Genomic DNA, 19,366 nt, shown 5'->3' on the forward strand with positions numbered 1-19,366 from the left:
AAAGTAAATAAATAAATAAGGTTCAAAGTACACTATTACAAAACAAACATAGGAATAGATTCAACTAGGAATGAGAACCAGACACAAAAACAAGGACAAAGAGAAACTAAGACACTTAGGCCCTGTCCACACAAAAGCCAGTTTCAATGTATCCTCACAAGTTTCTTACCGTTTAGGCTGTTCGTCCACACGATGGCGCTGTTTTGGAGGTTGAAACCGATCACTTTTGTAACCGGACTCCAGAGTGGAAAAATTTCAAAACATGCCCCGTACGCGGCTGTCTGGACACCTTATGCAGGATACTCCTCCACTGATGACGTAATGGTCGCAGGTCGATGACGACGCATTGTTGTAGTTTGATAACGTATGCTCCAATTCTCGCGTGACCGTGCGAATCGTCAGTCTGTCAACAACAATGGTGGATAGCCGTGTCAAGCGGTGTTGTAGTTAAATAACCTGCCATCGTCACTTCTCCTGTGTTATTATTTTTCATGTTGTTTCGTAACATGCAGACCCATGTTTTTTTCTTTACATTGCGAAAAAGTTAGAAAATAAGTTTTCATCTTCTTCACTGACTCTTCTACACTTTCCGTTAACTCCCTGTGGCTGCGCTACAGCGCCACTCCAGACTTGGCATATACATTACAGCCGTTAAACCTCCTCGGCATCTTCTTTTGGACACACGCAAGTCTTGAAATACTTCTGTGTGTACGAGATTTGCTTGAGAAACAAAGCCTGTTTTGCTTCCGTCTGGACGGGGCCTTAAATACAAACAACTGATGAGGCAACAAGAGACACCTGGACAAGACACTTGTGGCTAAGGGAGCTGATTGGAGGACCCAAGAGACCAGGGTTGACAAGCACAGGTGGACACAATCAAATTTAACGAGACATACATTGACAAAAGGGACACAAGGATGCAACTCATAAAAACTAAAATCAGAACTTGACAGGTATGCGGTCATTGAGACATCAAATTTGCCTTTAGAATTTGAGAATGATGAAGAGTTGTCTGTTTCTATGTGATCATAGGATAGGATAGCATAGGACTCACAATTTCACAATTAAACATTTCTATCAAGCATGTGTTTTGTTAAATGTAAAGATTTAAGGAAATATCGCTATTGAGTCTCAAATTGCCCTTTTAATATAATTTTTAAAAAATTGTCTTCATTGCATATCCCACCACCTCAAATCATTGTTTGCTCCCAGATGTCCTGCCATCTGCCTGATAAATGAGCCGATGCTAAAGTAAGAGCCCAAAAACTAAACTTCTTGTCTTTTGCCCCCAAAACTGCCCAAACGTAAATGTCCAATACATTTGTGTTCATTGCACCATTTCAATCTGCTTCTGACATATACACACACGGGATAAGATGTCACTCAAGATAGATGTTTAAGTTGGACCAACATCCCATATGGCGTTGTGTCATTTTTGCACAGATGCACTGTGTATGAGTATCAGAGGAAGCTCATCCCCCGGGCTGCGCCATAGAATTTTCCATCGTTCACCTCTGCTGCATTCACTCTGTTTTGAATCGGATACACAGAGTGTATGTGAACATTGTAAAACCAAAAACTACACAAACGAAAAGCAATCTGCGGAGGATATTTTGAAATATAGCCGCAGGCTTGCGCAACATCGGCTTCTTGGCTGGCATACGTTTGGACTCTGCTGCTGTAAAATCACTTGCTTTTCCAAAGGGAGTCTGAACTAGAAGAAGAGAAGTCTGAAGGAGTGCTGATCTGTTTACTGAGAGGATTATTATTTGAACTTTCATCTGATGCACAACATGTTCAGGGCAAATTAACATTTTGTTTTGGAATCCAGACCACACTAAATAATCATCTATACGAAAGAAAATTACCTTTCTGCCCGTTGTTTCTTTCATTCTATTTTGTATTATCACTCCTAACGATAATGACATTGTTAAATCGTTTTTTACATAGCAACAAATCCACATCTTATTGTGGTAATATCTAGTTTTCTTTAAGTGACATGGCGTGGGGTTCATGACTGGTGAGGCACTGACCTCTCTGGATTCTGATATAAAAATATGAACCCAAAATAGAAGATTAGACTATATTTCAATTTTGACATTCATTGAATCATGTTTCAAATAAGGTCAACATTTTTTTAAGAAATATTTTTAAAGCTTTCTTCAATTCCCACACTGTTCAACAATATGAATGTTGTTGTGTTGCTGTTGTTTTTCTGATCTTTTTGTTGTTGTTAATTAATTAAAAAAAAAAACATTTGGTCTTCCCTTTATATTTAATGTAATCAAAAGCTGCCATGAACCGGAAATACGCACAGGAAAAAACTAAATCAATGTAAAGCATACTATAGAACTAAAATGAAAAACATTTAATGTCACCACAAGTTGTCTTCTCCCTTTTTTTTTATTTTATTATTATTATTTGTTTTTTATTCTTCACATGCAGCGGAAGGGACAACAGGGGGAGGCACTGCCTCACTTGCCTACCCTGACCGCATGTCCCTGTTTGCTGGGAATCGGATTTGAAAGAAACTCGCTTTGGTATTTCAAATCAAAGGTTGTAATGTCAAATTAAGTTTCATCCAGATCTTATCTAGATGGCACATTCTATTTAATTTAACAAGTGCAATCCTATTAACTGTGTCCAGTTGATCTCCGTCAAATCTCATCATATCAGTTTTTTAATTAGTTGTGCTTGCGTAGAATCTTAGGCCGTATTCACAGCTGGAGCTTTCGAAGAGCTGTCTTTCTTTTTGCTATTACCAGTTCAGACAGCTGCCATTAAATGTTTAATTGTTACTTTACATTTTAAAGCATTATTCTTTATTTCTCACAGTCAAAAACAAAACTATCGGAAATGTTAAGTGTTAGAAGCTCATCCATCCATCTATCGGCACGGCCAATGAATATATAGAATGCAAATAAATAAATGTTGCGGCAAAAAAAACTTGCAGCAGTTTGCAGTTCTTTACTAATCTTGGCACATACTTTAGTTCACTTTTAGTCTCATGTGATCCATTTTTAGTATTTGAGAGGTTTTGAAAAGCTCAACATTTCTGAGACTCAAGGTTTTCTCTGGTAATTTCAGTGCAGAATACATCAATGCTCTGATCTGATCTTACATCTTCATAAATTATTCAAAATACACTTGCTGTGCGTCAGCAGTGATTTAACAGCTTGTGTCTCACACTAACTCATCAGCAGAGTGACACAAGCCACACACACAGCAGCCCGCCCACACGTACGGTACAGTGCTGCTTATACACGTACCGTACTTTTATATGCTAGCACTCTGGCACATCCAGGAGTGTGCACTCACTGTGCTTGAACGCCCACACACATACTAGCTTAAACCTTGATGACTGGGGCTTTTCCTATCTGATTAGAAGTGCAGTGTCTGCAACTCTTATGCGGTCCTTCTGAGAATCACTCTGCTGCTCTTCTCCGCTGTCTCTGTGCATCTGTTCATTTCTTCTATAGAAAAAAAAAAAATCTTCCTGGCAAAAAAAAAGTGAAAAGTAACAATTTAAGATGCTCTGCTGTCTCTTCAAAAAGAGGCTCATAAATTGGCAAAGCAGCTGTCAGTTGAAAAAAGTTCTCCCTTGAACAATGCTGAAGTCTACTGGTGGTTCTGCTCAAAAGCAGCACATGTTTTGTGGAAATCAGAAACAGCCCTTTATGGGGGACAATAACTTGAGAATACCACAGGGAATGGCAGCATTCTAAACGAGCATGGAGCATTTAACTCAAAATAAGAATCTCTTTCAACAAACACACATTTGGTTCCATAAATAAGTTCAGTAAAAAACAGCGCTGAATCAAAACTTGTTGAGCAATAGAGGCAAGCTGTCTAATAATGTTTTTGATATGCACTTGCATGTTAGCTATGATATGCACACTGCAAAAAGCCATACTCAAAATAAGCACAAAAATTTCCTCAAATTTAGACACATTTTATTATTTTAAGCAAAAAATATAAATAAAATAAATCCACCAATGGGGTAAGCACAATTTGCTTAGCAAGAATTCTTAAATGTAGCATATAAGTATAGCCCCTTTAAAAGCATGTTTTCCTTAAATTAGAAAAACTAGCCAAAAGATTTCATAAAATGTGCTTATTATAAGAAAAGTTTACTTAAAATAAGGGGTATTTTCATTAAAGATTTTTTTTTTTTTTTGGAGAATTGCCAACTTACTAGGGAAGTTTACATAGCAAATAAAGATGACATTAGGACATATTTTCTTGAAACAAAACATTTGGTTTCAACCTTTAATGCTGAGTGTCAAGCAGGGAGGCATTGGTTCTTATTTTTGTAGTCTTTAGTATGACCCAGCCAGAGATTGAACCCACAACCTCCCAGTTCCAGAGCAGACACTCTACCACTAGTCCACTGTATTTTTGTGACATGCGATTGTGAATAGTTTTGTTCTGATTCAGCAGCCATCCCCATTTTGCTGTGTCAATAATGACAAATGTGCTTGAAAACAAAAACAGCTGTGTTCAAACTTTGATTGGCATGTTATTCCCTAATTTCTCAATTCTCAAGTTGTGTAATTGGTTTTCCTCTTAAATGAAGGGGTTGAGGGGAGTCATGCTCTTCTGCTGGTCATTTCATGCAAACCATTATTTGAGCTTATGAATATTTTTTTCTTCTTCTTAATATTAGCTGCAATGTCTTAAGAAAAAAATAGATATATTTCCTTAATTTGAGGTCAATTTTATAATGCAAATATTATATTTCAAGATTATTTTTCTTGTTGGGCAAAAAAATAGAAAACAAACTCTTTAATGATTAAATTATTTTTTTAAACACGTTTTTTACTTTCTTAAAAATGCCTTTTTTTCTTCTTTTTTTACATTACAGTACAATATTTACTGTTGTATTCGGCTACAGAACAGTTAGAAATTTTGCAATGTCATGTGGTGGGATATTCAACCCTGTACTATACAAGTGATATATGAACTCATAAATGCTGGCTAATGTACCTGTTCCTTCTACCCAAGGGAAAAGCCAATCTACGATGTAAATATATACAGTATCCTAAAATGAAACTGATGACATTCAATAAGTTTATGAAACTGAAATTGATTGATTGTTAATTAAAAAAACACCTAAAAATAATAATAATAACTTCAGAAAACCTGAGACAGTAGTTTGAGCTACCCCCATGCACTATTAAATTTGATTACTTGTCACATTAATTGCATTAAAGACATGCATTTGTAGGCAAACAAACTTACCTTGTAATGAGAGCATAAATTATTAAACATGTGCACTGTCAATTACAGGCACATCATTAAATACCAATGATAATTTGTGCAGCACTTCACAAAACAAAGAGCATGTGACAGTGGGAGTGCTATTAATGGAGCAATGAGAAAGCAATGATTGGATCTGTGCAAACAGATAAATCACCTGTGCGTTTTAGTTAAATTTCCCATCTGGTGACAATGTGTTGCTATCTAGATGGGGGGGGGAGTTCCACATTAAGCAATATGACAGTTCTGTCCTGCATTTTGTGGCGTGAGAGTGAGTAAGCAGACAGTTGAGGTAACCACACAAGAAAGAGGTTTGCAGATCGGGGGGCTTAGTTCCCCCCTAACTGTAGACGAAAACTTCAGAGAGACTGGCATAAACAAAAAACACCCACACTTGGAGTCCCGTCTCAGCTGCCATGTGGCATTTCAATGCAATTGCATTTTATTTATAGCGGAAAATCACAGTCGCAGATTTCACAGTGCTTTTTCTTTTTCTGTGAAAGAAAAAATAATATTTTGCAAAGAATTATTGTACCTTGCTAATGGATGTATTAGTTAATAAACACAACTCAAGTGCTTCAAAGCAAGCTTAAAACAGCAATTTGTCTTTGGAACAGTTCAATTAATTTCACCTTGGCTTTGAGTATTGTCTTTTGAAAAGATGTTTATTCACTCAAATCCATAAACGCACACAGACAACATTTAAAAAATGTGTTAAAGAATTACAAATCTGAAAAGGTCACCAGTTGAATAATGGTCATCGTTGAAACTCTTTCGGATACGTCAGTAAAACCATCCTTATGTGCTACAATTAGCACTGTGGATGTTTGATACCACTTTATTTCAGACTGATACCAGCTCTTGTGTAATCACTAGTGCAGATATGAAAAACATAAAAGTTCCCCACAAAACCGCAATGATGTTCATTTTAAAGAAAGACCTGTATAACCCAATGTAGCATTTTTACGTAAACTTGCATCAAATTTGTATTCTTCTAGTTTCTAGGTCCTGATCGTGATCTTAAAATGTCCCCAAAAGGTTGCGAGCCGTCATGAGTACGATACTTAAAATAAGGCCAGCTATTGGCCCAATACGTGATAGCAATTCTCGGTTATCCCTAATTATTACAGAAAAGACCGTACATTTTAAGGATGCTGTGCAGTGTTTTTTTCAACAAAACAACACTTTTATTCACATTCCATACGATCATGTAATCAAACAGGAAAGTAGACATATTTTTGAAGATTCAAAAAAGGGAGTTGAGAAACTTATTTCCACCTTGATTTGAAATTCGCTGAAGTCTATCATTGAGAAATATGTCCAACACTAGACGTGTTTCATTTTCAGTGGCATGGGCCATATTCTCTCGCACATTCTCCTATATATTTAAATCAATTAGCTTGATACTTTAATAAGATCAAGCGTCAGTAAGGTTTTGGGGTGAGCAGTCTGGTCTGGCTCGAGAGCTGCTCTTCCTAAAAGCTGGCACAGATGAATGATGGCCTCACGGTCCAGATGAAATCTTTCAATACATTCAATGTCTGTGAGCCCCACAGTGCAAAACACAGCCCAGATCATCTTTATGCGCTTACCCGACCGACTTTATGGTGTCAAAATGTGAACAGCACAATGAAGAGGATTGTTTATATCCCAATGCTAATTAATGCATAAAATAGAGTATAATATAAATTGAATTTGAATGGGCCTGATGAAACTGGTTTGCTCGGTTATAAGAGCATGGAAGCAATGCGCTGACTAGGACCCGACAGGTGAATTGCGGTTATTCATATTTGTTAATACTTTTGGCTGACAAGAAGGTGAGACACTCACTTTTCAGTGCTTTGATACAGTAATTGTATCACACAACCACCCACAGATCCCATAGGCGGTTCACTACCTGCAGTAATAACTCTAGCACACTGCACTAACTAGTTTGTTTTGTTAGTATTATATTAAGTGCATTATTGGATTAATTTTACCTTGTACCATAACTTATATATGCATACCTACACAATATTGCACTTCCATTTTCTTTCTCTGCTGGGTGCTGTCAGTGAGCAGGTGTGCTGCAATTTCTTTATTAATGACAGGCATGAAGAAGGCCTGTGGGACCGTGTGTGTGGGGGTGTGTGGGGGTGTGTGTGTGTGTGTGTGTGTGTGTTTGTAACTAACAAATGTGGGGAAAATGTGTGCTGTAAGCCCCAGTGACATTGTGACAAATGGGGCAGAGAGAAGAAGTTTACATACAGTATAACAACATGCACACATACATACAGCGGATTAGGAACATGTTTTAAAGCTATGGTTGTGTGGCGAGGAGGGTTTTGATTGTGCCATACTGGTGTGACTGGTAGATGCCAAATTATTCCAACAGTAGAAGCGTTTCTATACCAACTGAAAAATATTTGGAGGAGCAGATCCAAATTTCCAATTATATTGTCATTGTATTTCCAATTCACAATTTCAACTGTTGCCTCTACAGTGTATCTTTTTTTTCCCTTCATTTTGTCTCACTGATGAGAAGCCCAAACAATAGAGCATAATCAAAGATTTAAAGTTTGACTTTTTGTTTTTAAGCTACATATCACACAAAAGTCGTCCAAGTCAAATAAGAAGACATGGCTCCAACTGTGTGCGTATTAGTTGAGCGTGAAGCCAAATGTGCTACTTTCAAGTGGTTACAATGGCATTAAAACAACAACAACAACAAATTGCACAATCAGTCAAAAAAAAAAAATCACTGTTTGTTAAACCTTCATTAGGCAGATTTGCCTGTACAAAATTAATATTAAATTTGAATGATATTGTCAGAGGGGTATTATTTATCAACAATATGTTTAGACCTACTTTGGTTGTAGAACTGGACCACATAATGCTAATTATTTGTTAACCGTATAAAGCAACAGTCATTTTTGACACGCAGAATTACTATAATGCTTTTATGGCATGGTATTATCCAATTTAAAAAGTGTGTTTTGCGTCCCAGGGCAATGGAGCTCATTTCCATCTTCTTTTTTTTTGGGGGGGGGGGGGCACTTCATACACTGCTTCTCTGTTCCTTTATCCTCATCTGTTTTTTAGGATTTGTCTTTCTGCTCGTAAGCCTACATACTACTGTGTCAGGACCTAATCTTACAACCACAACCACCCACATTTCTAGGATAGACATTGTGACTGGAAGTTGGCCTATACGTGGCCTGTGACTATCGCTACAGAATGGAATTGACCATGTTCTGTTGCACCAGTTAGCTAGCTAGCACTAAGCTAACCTGAGAGGGTTCAATTCTCCGGTCCAACGTCTAAGTTTGCTGTTTGTGCTGGGACGCTGTCAGAGGCCAACAGCGAAGTAATGATAATGATCTTAATACCCTGCCTAGTTGAGCTTTATTGACAAATTGCTTAACAGTTTAAAAGAATGCTCATTAGCCGGCTAAACATTCCCATACATGCGCAAACATTACCGGGTGCCGCACTTGAAGTGCACACGGCACTGAGCACCCTCTTCATTCTATACATCACAAGCATTACCATTCTTGTGACGCTGTGATGGTCCGAGGGTAGCAGTTCGAACAGGTGGTTACTGAGGTGAGTTGCTTCCTTGGTGACTAAGTGAAAGATATATTAATATAATTTAAAACTTAAAAGTATTTTGCTCTTTTGGGCCTTTTGATTTTTGTATCAAAGATTTAGCATGGGATCTGCACTTTTACTTGGTCTTTCAGCATTAATCATGCATGACGTTTCAAGGCAGCGTTTTTGACAGAACTTAACAGCAAAGCACATGCAGTGTGTTTTTGCTTTTATGCTGTCATGTACTGATATGATTTGAACTTGCTCGTTTGAATGAGGACCTCAAGTGAATAGAAAGTGATTTTGTTGTTGTTGTTGTTGTTTTCTGGGGCCTTTGCATATTTTGGGAATATGTGGGTGGCTCTGGGATTCTGTAATATTCCCAGGGAGAAATGGGAGTTCATTGTATCCTAATACATTGGCACAAATCTATTAGGCTAGCCTCATTGCCACGTGCTGTCCATAATGTCACTGTATTTTTTTTAAGGGTACAGTTCTATTTTATTTTTTGCTAGAGTTGTTTTGACTTCAATCAACCAAATTCAATTTTAGTTGATTTGATTTTAAGGGATTACTCAAATATTTATATATATATATATATATATATATATATATATATATTAAAAAATATTTTTGAAACTGCCTTACTTCACTATTATACAGGCTGGTTGAATATCATGGAAACTTTCATATGATTGAATTTTGGGTGCACTATCTGAAAAATTGACAGAATGACGGATGAAGGAGTAGTTCGCTACACTTTTTAATTACGAAGCTCCTGTCTGTGTCAGCTGCTGAGCGAGGGCAGGGCTCAGCTTCTCACAGTCAGTTAGAGAGGTGGCGGGGACGCAGCTGAAGTGACAGATTTTGCTTGAGTCAACAACGTGATGCTCTCTGAGTTTTGGTGGTAAAAATAACTCAAGTGTTAAGATGTAAAGAAGATATATTTGCAGCAGCTTTTATTTGTAGTACGCAGTTGAACAAATGGAGAGAATATTTCATCTTTGCAAGTTTGAGGGTTCAGCTAAGATTCCGATTCCAATCAGCTTCAAAGGCAATTTACAGTTAGATGCAAAACGGACTATTAGAGAACTGTGCTTAAACACTAATGTTCACATTTTGAGATTGTTTGAATTAACATAAAAACAAAACACATTGCAAATTCTCTGCCTGGATACTTATGTATTCCACTGCTGTAAAAAACACACGCACATAGTAATAACAAATAGCGTCATGTTCATATTTTCATTCATTCATTCATTGTGCATTTATTTCAGGCACCAACCAAAATCAACAATTTATCAATTTCTCCAGACAATACTCAACTAAACCGAGCCTGAAAAGGAGTGGGAGGAAGAAAAACTTATTAAGTCCCACCCTAAAAAAATTACCTAAATTTAGGTAATATAAAATCTCCATATCCTCTCAAGTTATGATAGAGGTTTTCTTATTATTAATAAAAAATATATTGTAAGTTATTAGGTAGTAATTCATTAAATGCTTTATATAAGTGAATAAACAGACCATGAGTGTGACCAGAAAAAACAACTTTATGAATGATCCGCATTGCCCATTTCTGTAAGATTACTAGAGGATTAATTGTACATTGATAAGTGTATACTTCGACACAGTAGTTGAAATATGATTGTATCAACGTGCAATAAAGTATACAAAGTGCATTTCCATCCAAACAATGTTTCACTTTGTTATTAATTGAGAGGCTTTTGGAGATTTTTGTTTTTATATGTCTGACGTGGGACATGTCAACTTCCCGTTGATTAAACTCCAAACATGTTTTGTCTCATTTACATTTTCAATCTGAACACCATCAATAGTTTTATGCAATTCATAATTACTCTTAACATTATCAAACATCATAACTTTTGTTTTGTGTAAATTATAGAAGTAGATTTTATTTATGTCCATCCACTTTTTGATGGATTTTAACTCATTATAAGTATTACTGCTATACAATATGTTTGTATCATCTGCAAATACTATAAGCTTTAGTAATTGTGATACATTAAAAATGTCAATTATATATACATGGAAAAGCTTTGGACCAAACACGGAGCCCTGGGGAACGCCACAAACTATGTCAAGTTATTCTGATATATATTGACCCATTTTAACATATTGTTTTGTACCCTTTCTGTGAAATAACTTTTTAACCAGTTTCCAGCTGTATTGCGTATACCATATTGTTCCAGTTTTTCAATAAGGGTTGAATGATCTATTGTATCAAATGCTTTTTTTAAATCAACAAAGATATTAACTGCATATTTTTTCTGTTCCAGTGCATTTGTAATTTCTTTTATTGCATCAATTATTGCCATGGAGGTAGTTATTCCGGTTCTAAAACCATATTGTCCTTCATTTATTATTTTATGGTTCTCGAAAAAAAAATCAAGTCCAGAGTTGAAAAGTTTTTCCAAACTTTTTGAGAACTGACGCAATAGAGAAATTGGTCTGTAATTAGTAAAACTGTGTTTGCAATCATTTTTGTACAGAGGTATTACTTTGGCGATTTTCATCTTATTTGGGAAACAATCAGATTCAAATTATAAATTAAAGATATATGTTAATGGTTTTACAATATTTAAAATTACCATTTTAACCAAAAACATATCAATATGAATAAAGGTTAAATAAATACAAATTAAATAAAAAAGAAAAATGTTCCACTCCTGTATTTATTTTTGAAATTCCAACAAAAAGTATTGCATCCTGTTATCAATTCAGCAATGCAATTTATGAGTTTCTGAATGATTTTCAGGGCTGGCTTGCAGCCAATCACAAGTAGGAATCATGTCTTCATGCCATGTTACTCCTTCACATTTCCTTGTGTCTAGGTTATTTGAGTGCATGGTAGGGCTGGGCAATATAGCCAAAAAATAAAATCTCGATTTTTGCAGTCATTCAGGACGGTTACGATTTTAATCGATTTTAATCTAATAAACTCAACAAACATTTATTTAAAGGTTTCATTTATTCAAAAATAATTCCTGTGCAAAATGTTAAAACAAAAATTATGTATACTGATTCTAAATTAGTTTTAACATAAATTTAACATTCATAGTTTGTGCTTAAATGCCACAATTAAGTAGTTGGTAGTTATTGTAAACATCTCTTGTAAACCACCCATCCAGCATTCTCTGCCACTTGTGCAAAATAGATTTTCTTTCACGATTTCGCACATTTTCAACGATTTGATTTTTAAAATGACGATGTATCGAATTAATTAGATTTATTGCCCAGATTGTATGGTAACAATCGGTGCTGGCCTCCCAGAGGAGGTTTTGGGCCTGAAGTCCCAATTTTTCTAGTTGTTACTCAGAATAGGCACATACTGGATATACAATTGCCACACACTCTGGAGGAGTTAAATCTAACAAAAAAATGGCTTTTATGCAGTTGCTGGCCAAAATTATTATTTTTATTATTATTATTATAATTATTTTTTGTGTTCAGACTTACGCTTTGTTGCTTGAAGCGGTTGTAGATGAAAGAGGAGTGACTCAGCCTCCTTTCAACAGTGGATCAGAGACATCATGATCACAAGCAGCTTTATTGTCCGTTGACGAGTAACATACATACAGAAAGAATACTTCAATTTAGTCCCATTTAGATCTACTTCACTTCCAAGCTCTCTCATTTCTCTCCACATCTCATATACGCCTTCATCTCAGTAAATTAGGCCCTGGATTTGATGTTAAGCGCTGGTGTCAGTTCTAATATCAGTTTACAGAGTTGTATGCTGATAATCACAAACTGAATACTTGAAGCTGTGATAGTATTTTGTCGATCATTATGTAGGGGTAATTTGAAAAAAACAGCACATGTTAAATGTTGTTATTTTTAGTACAGGATTACTTTAGTTGCATCATGTAGGAACATCCATATGCCGATTGAGTTGCAGGGGATTATTTACCAGGTCATGCTAAAACCCTACCCACACATTCAAACACAGCTGTGGTCGTCCAGGCATTCTTACACAAAACCATGACTAGGAAAAATAACACACCCACTCATGCATAAGCACACGAAGAAGCACTGGTGAATGAAATACTATTTGATTCTACTTTTGTAATAGCCCGCAGATACATATAGTCTACTCACTACTCGGTCACGGAGTGCACATTTTTCAAAGCGATGTCAGAATTGGATTTGTATCTTGCCTGTGTGTATCTGACCCATGTCATAGGAACAAACAGCATTAGTCCAATAGACCCAAATGTTCATCCCAGGGTGTCAACACCTTCAATTCTTGTCAGTTCATTAATTCATAATGGTCAACTCTGGCTGACCTCTATTAATTTTCCTATTTTAAAACCCACACGCAAAAAAATATCTCTCTCACATACACACATTACTTGCATGGCTTGCAAGCTCATACATACACATCTAATTTATACATTTGCAGAAGTTTTTCTTTTTTCAACCTGTGTTTTTAATTTGTGTGAATGTGAATGTGTGTGCGTGTGTCTTCTTGAATGTTGAGTGTTACACAAAATAGTCGATAGTGTAGAGGTGTTGTAAAAACCCCAAAAATAATTTATTGAATTTTGGTTCACAAGTGTTTAATGAGCCTTAAAACTGCAAATATTTTACATTAGTGTTGCCAGAGGTTTGCATTCTGTGAGGGCCTCTCTATCAGCGCTATTAGAAAATAGTGGCCCCTCCCAAAGAGAACTCCCTGCATCCCCAGTGTTATGAAACCTCCAGTCCGACAAACCAACACTGCCAAATGACCTAAGGATATACAATAATAAATCGACATAATAATATATAAAATTCTCTGAAGATTTTGTTAGACACAATGGAACAAGCAAGACAGGAACCAGAATAATCCTCATTCCTTTCTTCACAAATAACAGAAAAGACAGGAAAAGAAAGATGAACGTCACATAAATGACACACTGACAGGCATGAGCACACACAGTCCAATCCTGGGACCGAAATGGTGACAGTGACAGAATTAAATGGAGCCAGACTAATCACAAACAAGAGTAATAGGTGTGTGTAACATGAAGAACGGGTACCCAGCCCACGCAGAAGGGCTGTGGAGGAGTTTCCAAAGCGATGTAACATACGTGAATTGAACATAAAAGCTGGCCAGGAACTGATAACAGATCGTATATACTTCACAAATTGCACACTGGAAACAAATGACATTATGTATTCTATGTATTTTTTTTAAGTCCCAGGAGCGCAACTGAAAATGAAGTTTTGTGTAAATAGAACTTGACGGAGTAACATTTGCAGCAGCGTTCGGTGGGAAGGGATTCAAAGATTGAATGGCTGCTATTAAACTGTGCGTGTATGAGTGTGTGCTTGACTATGATAAATCTCCCCTGACTTAATGCTTATTGCTAAATCTATAAATGTAGCCAATTAAGTATGGGGCCTTAAATTTATTTCACGGTCTCAAACAAATGAAGTCTTTAAATCACTGGCAGTGACTTAACTGCACATACATTTAACCGAATGGAGTACTAACAGAATTATACATTCAGAATTACAATGACATTGAACAGCATTACTACTGCAATGTGAAACATTTCGGGTATTGGTAAATCTGAATTTGTTTACAATGGCAGCACTATTGCTAAACCACTTATCACTAAACGTATTTAACAGCATTAACGATGGGTTTTAATATGGTGCATATAGTGAGCAGTTTGCTGAAAGCGGCTCATTCTGCTTTTCCAAGAAAAGTGTCAAATTGAAGCATGCAAATGTCACCCCCGATGGCATCAGTCAAATGAATCATTCTGTCTCTCATTGTCAAGATATCTATATCCACGGGGGGATGAAAGTCCATAAATTACATTTAAAAAGTTCTCTCTTTCTCTGTGTCAATGTCACCCATTTGATTGGTGTGTTTTCTTTCATTTCAATGGTCCATTTTTACCTAAACTGACTTATATAACGAGATCCAATGGGCCGACATTTGGTTACTCATCAATCATCCAACATTTGTAAGGAAATACAGACAGCTGCTTTGCATTGTGCCCCCTGTGAACACATTTAGGATGGAAACAATAAGGATATGAAGCTGATGAGGTATTTTGGGGCGGATGACTGTTCAGAGGCTTTATCTCTTCCGGACAGGACAGCTTTAATTCAAGTACCTGTGGCCTGTGCTTTAAACAGAAAACATCCATCTTAGGCTGAGACTAAGAAAAACGTGTAAATCACAACAGCCTGAGAATGTGAAGAGGGAAATTCCATGCTGACCTCTACATCTTACCTGCTACTGGAATTTGTTTCCGATTCATTGCGGCTGGCCAAGTCTCACCCTAACATTGTTACGAAACGTAAAGGCTGTTTTACCTTAACAGTTATGAGAACAAAGCGTGCTTTTATTCAGATGTTTCTCACACGTTTGTCACCGGATCATCAATCGATATTCTCTTTCTGTGCTTCCGCAGTTGATGGGTGCATTGACTGGTCAGTGGATCTGAAGGAGTACCACGTTCTGGCCGGCGAGCCAGTAAGGGTGAAATGTGCCTTGTTCTACAGCTACATCCGCACCAACTACACCATGGCCACCAACGCCAAACTGCGCCTCATCTGGTACAAGAACAAAGGGGATGCTGAGGTGAACTTGCTTTTAGACTTTTTATTTTCTAGGAAAAAAAATGGTTTATACATATTACAGAGTCCTCCAATAAATACAAGCACGTAGGTTGTTTTTAAAAGGTGCCATATTACGATCAAGTGTTGCACATTTTAGCTTAGCGACCTCTATCGTCCATGTTAACTGGACACTGGATTAGACACCATAATTAGTGCACAGGTGTGCCTTAGATTGCCCACAATAAAAGGCCACTCTGAAAAGTGCTGTTTTATTTCATTGGGGGTGGGGGTAGGGTTGTGGGGGTCTGGGGACTCAGAAAAACAGTCAGTACTGATGCCAATAAAACCAAACTGTACCTTTCAGAGTGGACATTTATTGTGGGCAGTCACTGTACACTAATCATGCTGTCTAATCTTGCATCTTGATATGGCACACCTGTGAGGTGCGATGGATTATCTCGGCAAAGGAGAATTTCTCACTATCACAGATGTAGGCCCCGTCCAGACGTAAGCAAAGCCGGCTTCGTTCCTCAAACAAATCTTGCACACACACAAGCATTTCAAGACTTGCGTGTGTCCAAAAGAAGACGCTGAGGACATTTAACGGCTGTAATGTATATGCCAAGTCTGGAGCAGCGCTGTAGCGCAGCCACAGGCAGTTAACGGAAAGCGTGGAAGAAGAATCGGCGAAGAAGATGGACACTTTTGTTTTCTAACTTTATTGCAATCTACAGAAAAAACAGGGCTTTGCATGTATCAAAACAACATGAAAAAGACGAACACAGGAGAAGTGACAATGGCGGGTGATTCAAGTGCAACACCGCTTGTTGAACGTGGGAATAAAGAAGCAAAATATTTTGCAGCAAAAGCATAAGCAAGCTAAGGAGGCTGCGCAAAACGACTACGACATGGCTATCCGCCATTGTTGTTGACAGACTGACGGTTCGCGCGCAGTCATGCGAGAATTGGCGCATACATCATCAATCTGCGACAACGCGTCGTCATCGAGCTGCGACCATTACGTCATCACTGGAGGATTATTCTGCATAAGGTGTCCAGACGGCTGCGTACGGGGCGTGTTTTGAAATTTTTCCACTCTGGAGCCCGGTTACAAAAGTGATCGGTTTCAACCTCCAAAACAGCGCCATCGTGTGGACGGGGCCTTAGACTGGTTTATGAACAATTTTTGACAGAAATGTTGATATTGTGTATGTGGAAGAAATTTTAGATCTTTGACTTCATCTCAATAGGAGCAAAAACAAATGTGTAGCATTTATATTTTTGTTGAGCGAATATGTTGGGTTTGGTATGTGTTTATGTTTTTGGGGTCATTTTCATTGTGCATATGTATTTTTTATTCAAGACATTGGGTTCAGAGAGTGCCAGGGCACAACATGCTTCATTTCATTAGAATGCACATTGTACTTTTTTAGATGCATATGACAATAAACTGAACTTAACATTCACTCTGAACCCTCCAGGAGCCCATCATATTCTCAGGTCATAGGCTGAGTAAAGAAGATGACTCCATCTGGTTCAGGTCTGCTGAAATGGAAGATAACGGGTTCTACACCTGTGTGCTAAGGTAACGTGTGTCTGTGTATGTGTATGTGGCCTTAGAAACACTTACCAGTTCTCTTGTGTGAAACATCACAGATCACACTGGGCATTGCTGGCATCACTTTGTGATACTGTCCTTCATTTTCCTTCTTTTCTTTTTTTTCTTTTGGCTTCAACTAGAGTTGTCAATTCATTTCTGATAAACATGGCTGCTAATTGAGGTGTGCGTCTGCAAGCTTTTGATTAACATTAAGAGATTTTTTCCCCAATGAGTAATGCCCAATACAGATTTACTGTTTGTTTTCCTATAACAGTGGTTGAAAAACAACAATTTAAAGTATTAACATTGACAAACATCCTGTAATATATTATTGAGTGCACCATCTTGCTAAATTTCAATATTGACTCGTATCACACCAAAGCTCCAAGTACACTAAATTATTATATAGCCAAAGAGCGTAAACTTGTTGGCTATGTTCACATTACCATTTGAAATTGTCATAGTATGGCCATTGGGCTGATTGGTATACAGTTGTAGCCCTTCTTTGCTTTGCCATATAAATCAAAATTCACCACCCTCTATTTTTATTTGATCCTTTATGGCATCCTCCTCTGCACCTTCTACTGTCCCTCCCCCATTCTTCCCTCCACCTCAGTTTTTCTTCCTTCCACACAGAAGCTGCTTTGCTTTATGTCACTAGCTGCCTCTATCTTCCCATCATCTGGAGATCTTCCCACCATTTCTTATCCTTTGCATCTTCCTTGCTGGTCCATCTTCCTCTGTCTCTCCCTGTCTGCACTAAATTTCCTTTCACACCACCATCGTACTCCTCCACACACTCCGCCCACCTCCCATTCCTGCCAGATCCTGACACCTATCCTCCTTAATAAGCTCCCCTCCCCACCTTCTCGTTCCCTGCTGTCTCAGCATGACAACCTAATTAGGGCTTGGTGACTGTCATTGTCTGAGGGTCTGTTATTAACACACACACTCTCTCACTCTCTCTTTCTCTCTCTCTCTCTCTCTCTCTCTCTCTCTCTCTCTCTCTCTCTCTCTCTCTCTCTCTCTCTCTCTCTCTCTCTCTCTCTCTCTCTCTCTCTCTCTCTTATATATACACACACGTGGCAACAACCAGCAATACCAGCATTGCTAGACATATGCTACAGATAATTTGCCACTATACAAACGCCACCGGTTATATGCTCGGAAGGGGGAAGGGAGTGCACATAGCACAAAATTCCCAGTGTTCATTCCGCCCTTGATTTTTATGCAATTCTAAAATACGCCAAAATAATTTAAATGAGAAAGCAGAATGCTATAAAATGCTTTAAAACTATCACAAACAGTATTTATAGCCAGCAAATATCATTGGAGCGGACCTTTCTTCTCTGTAATTTACGATGCTCACATACAAATAGGATGAGCGACTACACGTCAGATGTAGGCTGGCTTGCTTGTTTCAATACGGAAATCGATTGTTGGGGATTCGTAGCACTTTCAGAGCAGGATGTATGAGTGCAACAATTAGCTTGGACAGACAGGCACGATCAAAGAAAATTGCTCAGCTGCCTAAGCATCGCTGGAGGGTATGATGTGTTTCATTTAAGGTTTTTATATTGATAAATATTGATTGTGAACTGCTGTGTTGTAGAGTAGTTATTTGGGCTTGATTGGTGGTGATGTATGATAAAGGTGTCTGTGTTACTTGATTTAGTGATAAATGTATCATCCTCAAATACAAGAAGTGCCGCTGTCTCTTCTTTATGCTACACAAAGGTGAATAGTGTTTTTGTACAATATTTTGTGATGTGATGGTGATATTAAGCAGGAGATCAGGTCACCTAAATACCCACTGAAGGCCCAGATCTGAAACTCACTACCTGCCACTGGTAGGCACACTGTGTATATATATATATATATATATATATATATATATATATATATATATATATATTTTAGCCGCAGTAGAATAAAGTGTAATGGCACATCCACTACAGTAGGTGGCAGTGATGCTCTCATTGTCAGAGAGTGCCAAAAGAGCATTATCTCATCTGCAGAGGTGTATTTACAATAATTTTATAGACAAATACTAATATTTATAGTCGCAGCGGAGAGTTGTGTGGGTGTGAACTATTTTGTGGTGTAGTGTTATATATAGGCCTACATCAGACCAGAATAGATCATGTCACATGTAAATGGTTGACCAGAGGAATGACAAAAAACTTGCCAAGCTATCATGTCAGAAGTCTTCATAGGATATACCACGTGACCGAAAAGTGGCCAAGCTCAGGTATTTAGGAAAGGACCTATATTTACATGGCCAAGTGATTACCTGGTAGCAAATTCTGTCTTTTTCAACTTCCTTCAGTTCTAGCAAGTCAGAGTTTCACAGAT

At 37.6% G+C, this 19,366-nt stretch overlaps 1 protein-coding gene across 2 annotated transcripts in view; it reads left to right on the plus strand.

Moving 5' to 3' along the window:
* il1rapl2 (interleukin 1 receptor accessory protein-like 2) overlaps positions 1–19,366 on the plus strand; it is a 278,122-nt gene that overhangs the window by 159,682 nt on the left and 99,074 nt on the right. For both annotated transcript variants that reach the window (XM_086084960.1, XM_086084961.1), the window contains exons 3-4: positions 15,264–15,433; positions 16,893–16,996. In XM_086084960.1, the coding sequence (XP_085941086.1) occupies positions 15,264–15,433; positions 16,893–16,996 (274 nt within the window). The remainder of the gene's footprint in view (positions 1–15,263; positions 15,434–16,892; positions 16,997–19,366) is intronic.

Source organism: Leptonotus elevatus, chromosome 9, assembly GCF_054856555.1.
Source record: "Leptonotus elevatus isolate MCC_2025b chromosome 9, RoL_Lele_1.0, whole genome shotgun sequence".
NCBI classification, from domain to species: domain Eukaryota; kingdom Metazoa; phylum Chordata; class Actinopteri; order Syngnathiformes; family Syngnathidae; genus Leptonotus; species Leptonotus elevatus.